A 6,465-nucleotide genomic window follows, 5' to 3' on the forward strand; every position below is an offset into this window, starting at 1 on the left:
TCCTGCTGCTTGAACTCTGACAAAATGTGTCCTGAAAGTGCTTGACTTGCTTTCAAAAAGATAAACTTTCTGTCACCTCTTTCAACTTGTCCTGCCCCCTCTTGGGGAGAAACTGCCTGTCTTGCTCAGGGCCAGGTCTATCTTTGCAATGCCCTGCTGTCAGCGGAGGTGCTCATACACCACAATCATCTCCTTGACAAGCTAAAAAGGTTATGCTCCCTGTTCACAGAAATCTGTGTAATCTGCAGTGCGTAGTTACCCTTACTATGTCTTCTGCCTCTCCTAGGAAATGGAAGAATTTGTTCAGAGCTCAGGGGAACACGGCATCATAGTATTCTCTCTCGGGTCGATGGTCTACAACCTAACTGATGAAAAAAGTAATGTGATCGCCAGAGCCCTCAGCCAGCTTCCACAAAAGGTGAATTCCCTTTCAAGTCTAAAACAACTTGCCTTGTTTTTTTGTCACTCCTGTTGCCTTCAGTGAGCCTTTTATGTTTGGACTGGCCTGGTTTTTATCTGCATCTCTGCTGGATGTGCCACCGCCGGGAAGCTGGGCTCTGCAGAGGCAGACTGCCGAGTCACCTCATGGGAAATTCTGGCGTTTCCCCTTCTCTGAACCAAATGATGTGGAGGTGTGTCCATAGGCCAAAATATAAAAATCACCCTAAGCAATTTTTATAATAAGCACATAATAACTAATCAAAGAACTAAACTGGAGCCAAAGATATTTGATTACTGGGAAAAGGTATGTGGGTTTGAGATAAAGCCCTATATTACACGTAATAATACAGAAGGGCACATCACATGCACTATGTTTATCTTACTCTTCCTTTGTTCAAGGTCCTCTGGCGGTACAAAGGAAAAAAACCAGAAACTCTGGGCTCCAACACCAGGATTTATGACTGGATACCCCAAAATGACCTGCTTGGTGAGACTGATTCTATTTGGGATGCATTGTGCCCTTGGGAAAAACCTGTTCCCCTGTTTTTCCACTAAAATGGCTTATTCAGGCAAAAGAACCACGTAATGCTTGTGGCTACAATTAGTTTCGCAGCTTAAGCAGCAGAGGTTTACTCTTGGGACCTTAATTTCCTAGCCTGCTTTTGACTTTAAGGCGAGTGGCTCTACAAGAACCATGGAAGGTACAGATGGACTGTGAAGGGAGTAGGGAGCAGTGGCTCAAGAAGGCAGCAACTTGAACTTAGCTATAAAGATGGATCTCTAAAGCAAACGCCTCTGTCTTACAGTGCTTGGTGTCAATTGTCCGGAAGGGCTAAGAACCACCTATAGGCAGGAGGAAATATCAAAGTAGACAGGGACTCTGGAGCTGGATTTGGCCTCTGCAGTTAATCTACAAAATGCTTGACCTAAGCAAGATTGCAGCAGCGGGCTGTTGTGAACCTGATGCCATGTAAAAACTAGAACTGCACAACAGCAGAAGGGATGAAGTAACTCTGGGGCAGACTCGAGGGACCCGCTGATTCACACATTGCATTAAAATAAGTATGAATGTGTGAAAGCTAAGCATGCAAGCTCTGAGGCTGATCCAGAGGTCGGGGCTGTTCCCTTCTCTAGCAGTGCATTTGTCCAGGTAGTTTGCACCGCACGTGTCCCAGTGAACGCAGTCTGCCACAGCTGCTGTTACACGTGCCTCTCCTTCCCTTTCCCAGGCCATCCCTTGACGAAGGCCTTCATTACTCATGGTGGGACCAATGGGATCTATGAAGCTATTTACCATGGGATCCCAATGGTTGGGATTCCCATGTTTGCTGACCAGCACGACAACATTGCTCACATGAGGGCAAAGGGAGCTGCAGTTGAGCTGGATTTCAGCACGCTGAAGACACAAGACCTAGTTGATGCACTGAATACAGTCATTAACAATTCCACGTGAGTTTTGTTCTTGCCTTACAGTAGGATGAGGTTATTGAAATCTTGGGCTGCCAATGTAAGAAATTCTGCTGGCTCTTCTGGGAACCAAAACCACTGAGTAGCTGGAGTTTGGGTTTCAGATGAAAACGATCTTTCATTTCTGAGAACCAGCATTTCTCAGAAAGGAGAGATCAATAATTTGATTTTTCTTATACTACATTTTATGATCCCTTTGAGAAAAATACTTGTTGGAAAGCACAGAGCAGCTCCTGGGATGGTTTTCTGCTCTCTGTCTCTTCTTTGTTCTCTGCTAGTGTAAATTCTCTGGAGGTTCTGGGTGACAATTATAGTCGTATTATGTCTACTCTGTAACCACAAAAATTCTTTCTCCTACCCCTGAGTTACCAATATCCTTAGGCTACTGTACCTATTAGTCAGGAATTAGAGGGTAAGGAAGCCCAGCAGCTGGGATCCCTTGCTAACAATAAGGCCACTGACAAAGGGATTGGAAAAAGGCAGGAGTCCTCAGTCTTTGGCAGTGACTCCCATCAGGTGTGAAGGACAGATCCTTTCAAGGAAAAACCTGCAAATTCCCGAAGCAAATGGACCAACACTGATGGAGGTATTCAAAATCTGAGGGAATTAGCTGTGGTGGAGATAATCTATAATCTGGACGACCACCAGGCATCCAAAGACCCAGATGAAATCTGGTGAACGCAGCCCCCCTGCCAACCTCCCCCTGAGTTTTATTGCTGAGCATGATGTCATATGGTGTGGAATATCCCTTCAGTCAGCTGGGGTCAGCTGTGCTCCCTCCCAACCTCTTGGGCACATCCCTCCCACCCCCACTGACTGGTAGGGTGGGGTGAGAAGCAGAAAAGGCCTTGACTCTGTGTAAGCCCTGCTCAGCAGTAATGAAAACATCCCTGCGTTATCAAAACTGTTTCCAGCACAAATCCAAAATACAGCCTCATACTAGCTGCTATAAAGAAAATTAACTCTATCCCAGCGAAAAGCAGCACACTACATTATATTGGAACAGAACATGCTGCAAATGTTTCCATGTTGCTTTTTTTAAAGGAGTATCTGGAATAATTTTGGGTAACTTTTCTTGCAAAAGATTGGCTTTCTCTGTTACTGTTCATAACCAAATTTTATGCAGACAGGAGTAAACTGGGCCAGTTTAATACATTTAAATAACACTGATGAAAGTAAAAGCAGCTACCTTCCTCAAGAGGACTGCCGGGTTGTTTCAGGAATCAGTGACAAACCTTGTTGGTTTCTTCTTTTTTTCCCCAGCTATAAGGAAAATGCTTTAAGGTTATCCAAGATACACCACGACCAGCCAGTTAAGCCTCTGGACAGAGCTGTCTTCTGGATTGAATTTGTCATGCGTCACAAAGGAGCAAAGCACTTGAGACCAGCTGCTCACCATCTCACCTGGTACCAGTACCACTGCCTGGATGTTCTGGCATTCTTGTTCACCTGTGCAGCCATTGCTGTCTTCATTCTTGTCAAGTGCTGCTTATTTTGCTGTAGGAGATGTGGCAGGATTGCAAAGAGGAAGAAGGAATAGACATCCTGTTCCCATCAGCAGTTTGTCTTCTCCTAGGCTGATTCAGCAAGGCATTTATGCACATTCCTTGGTGAATAAATTATTAGGATATTCTTTAAGCTGGGCAGATCATGGAGCACCCTCTTGAACTGAGTCATGCTAAAAAGCTGTTGTGGGGCAAATCTGCTTGCTTAGGCAGAAAATTCCTTCTGGCCTAAATAAGACTGGAATAGTTGCTTTATCCCTTGGGACCCTGTTAGCTGATCACACATAGTCCCTAGAATGCTCTAACTTTTCAAATTCATTTTGGCCTATTTCATAAATTCAGCCTTCCTATATGTGGTGCTGTGGATCCCTCAATGTGCTACTAGTCCCCTCTTACCTTAATTCTGTCCTCTCCTATAATGTCACCCAGGCTTGATGATTCACAACCAAAATGCCTCTCCTGTCAGAACAGCTCTCTCCAGATTGGACAGTGAAGCTAAGATCATGAGCTCCTAAAAAGCACCCACATAAATGGCCAAGATCATGAAAAACTGGGAGCTGCAAGTGGCTGGTGAAACCTGTATCATCACATTTTTACAAATGCACTGACTACTTGGAGGCTGAGGGGAGACCAGAGTCCTAAAACCAGCAGAGAAACTACTTTCTTGAGAACTGTTTCTTTTTTCCATTCAGTATATGCCTGGAGTCCTGCACAGGCCATCATTCTAACTGCAACACTACAGGGCTGTGAAAACCACCTCTGTCAGTAACCTGCCCATCTTAACCCCCAAATGCCTCTGAGCGATGCTAACTGGTAAATGCAGGAAAACCTGTAGAGATGGAACTCGCGAAGAAGTAATGTTACATGTGGGAACAGTACAATAGTCACTTGCCTTACCCGAAAAGTTGGAGGGAAAATAATGCTGCTCTTGGCTCAGATAAGAATGGTAGTAAATGCAGCACTCCTGAAATTGTTCAAGGTGCACTTACTGATGAAAGCCTACTAAAAAGATACTAGTTCAGGCCTTCTGTTCTAGGTAAGGTTATTCCACTGCTGTGCCAGCTTACTCAAGAAAGAACCTACACCAATTTTAACTGATATTTGCTGTATTCTAGATGCTGCAGAATTGGTTTCAAACAGAAAAGGCTGCAAAAACATGCTGTATTTGAAAATTCCATACACTGCATTAACATTTTTATTAGCACTGTCAGTAGTTTCAGTGTCTGCTTAAATCTCTTCATACTACAACATTTACAAGCTCAAGCGAATTCTTTCCAAACTAAAGAAGGGCTGTTTCCTATGGTAGAAGGCTACTGTTTCTCATGGTAACTTCTGGTACATTGTTCCTATGGTCATGATGGAATCATATGCAAGAATATGCATACTGAAATACGCATAGTGAACAGAAAGTGGAACAGCATGACATTTAGACCCCAGATCTGAAAAATTTCGCTGTAATTGTTCACAGAGCTGGGTCCCTAGGCACAGCTCCACCAAGCTTGATCACTAACAGACCCCATCATCCAGCTTCTGCAAGTAGATTTGCAGAGATGTCAGTCTGGTTGCCAGAAGGCCAGGAAGCCTCCTGGCATTCTGTATAGACACGGGTCAGATAGGGCTAACAAAGGACTCATGAACAGGATAGTTGAGAAAAGCTGGACAGAGAAAATGCTCTGCAGTCACCGTAAGGAGGTACTTCTTATCTGTAACTTACTCAAGAGAAATTCGGCTTATCTAGTATTGAATTTAAAAAGTTAAAAAAAAAAAAATAAAAATTCCCTTCTTTCTTCTGGAATCTGTATATAAAGCAGAGAAGGATATCAAAGAATGAAGGTGGTCTGTGAGGCAGTTCTCCAATTAGACACAGTATGTGTACTGAATTTGATAAACTGATCTAATCCTACTGGTAACAGGCTAACCTCTTAGTGCACAGTAAACTGAGGAACCCAAACATACGTTCAACTTCTTATAGTGTTTAAAAAAATCTCAACATACTTGCATATTGGAGATCAAACTTTTTGCTTAGCACAGGTACATGTTTACTATAGCTGTGCAGACTAAAATACAGAGCCCAAATAATTGTCAGATGTAAAAAACGTGGTTCCGCAGCTGCCACACTGTGGCCAACCCGATATTGCAGTTTATAAAAACAGCTACAGCACTTAGCACTGTGGAGTTGGAGGTCTTTAAAGCACATGTTATAATCTGGTTTTGATACATGAGAAGATACTAAAGAAAGGTTATGAAGTCGTCCACCAAGGCAGTGCTATTCATACAAATTTGCTAGAGAAACTGAACAACTTCCACTACAAGTTTCAGTTTTCTTTTTTCACAGTTTTACCATTGGCATTAGATTAAAATACTTCCTATTGAAAAGAAATAACAAGTGATGCAGTAATCACTGCAAAGAAGACACAGGGAGAGTGTGGATCTTGCAGGACTAACACACTCTGGGGAGACAGATATGACTATGGCTGAGGACAGCCTATCAATAGCTCAAAGCTCATTTGATTAAGTTGAACACACAGGGCCTTAATAACTCTGATTAGCTGCTGCAGCTGTAAGTTGACTACTTCACTGTGGAAACAGAAAAGCAATTACCTTTTATTTCAGCAGTCCTTTTCCTAAATTCAGGCTTCAGATCAATTTCACCCATCAATTTCACCAAAGAACCTTTAAACTATTTTTGAACACAAATACTTTCCTAGAACTGCCAGAATCTTATCAAAGCTGGCAAGCTTAGAAGACCAAGAAACCCGATCTGGAGTTTTAATCATTTCAATAGTTATCAATTTATTTTTATGTAAAAAAAAAGGTAGCAATGTAGAATACAGCAATATTTTCTGGTTCCACACACGCAGGTTGTGAACATTCCAAGCAATGTGTACATTTTGGAAGGAGACTAGACAAAAGAATTGACCAAAATGTTACTGAACATGGGAATTTTTTTTTTTAAAAAAGGTTAAAAATTAGAAATCAATAGTGTCTTCTTAATATTGCTTTCATTACTGAAGACTGAAAAAACACTTGACTTTACAGATAGGGTTAAAAA

General features: G+C 42.4%; 2 protein-coding genes across 3 annotated transcripts in view; one reads left to right on the plus strand and one right to left on the minus strand.

The window, feature by feature from the left end:
• Positions 1-3,469, plus strand: part of LOC104135543 (UDP-glucuronosyltransferase 2A2) — a 13,418-nt gene extending 9,949 nt beyond the window's left edge. For both annotated transcript variants that reach the window (XM_035888915.1, XM_009649205.2), the window contains 4 exons: positions 287-418; positions 841-928; positions 1,671-1,890; positions 3,172-3,469. In XM_035888915.1, coding sequence (XP_035744808.1) covers positions 287-418; positions 841-928; positions 1,671-1,890; positions 3,172-3,448 — 717 coding nt within the window. In that variant the 3' untranslated portion in view covers positions 3,449-3,469. The remainder of the gene's footprint in view (positions 1-286; positions 419-840; positions 929-1,670; positions 1,891-3,171) is intronic.
• YTHDC1 (YTH domain containing 1) overlaps positions 1-6,465 on the minus strand; it is a 31,328-nt gene that overhangs the window by 3,150 nt on the left and 21,713 nt on the right. The gene's annotated exons all lie outside the window — the stretch shown is intronic.

This window comes from Egretta garzetta, unplaced genomic scaffold (genome assembly GCF_000687185.1).
Source record: "Egretta garzetta isolate BGI_Z169 unplaced genomic scaffold, ASM68718v1 scaffold41, whole genome shotgun sequence".
NCBI lineage: Eukaryota > Metazoa > Chordata > Aves > Pelecaniformes > Ardeidae > Egretta > Egretta garzetta.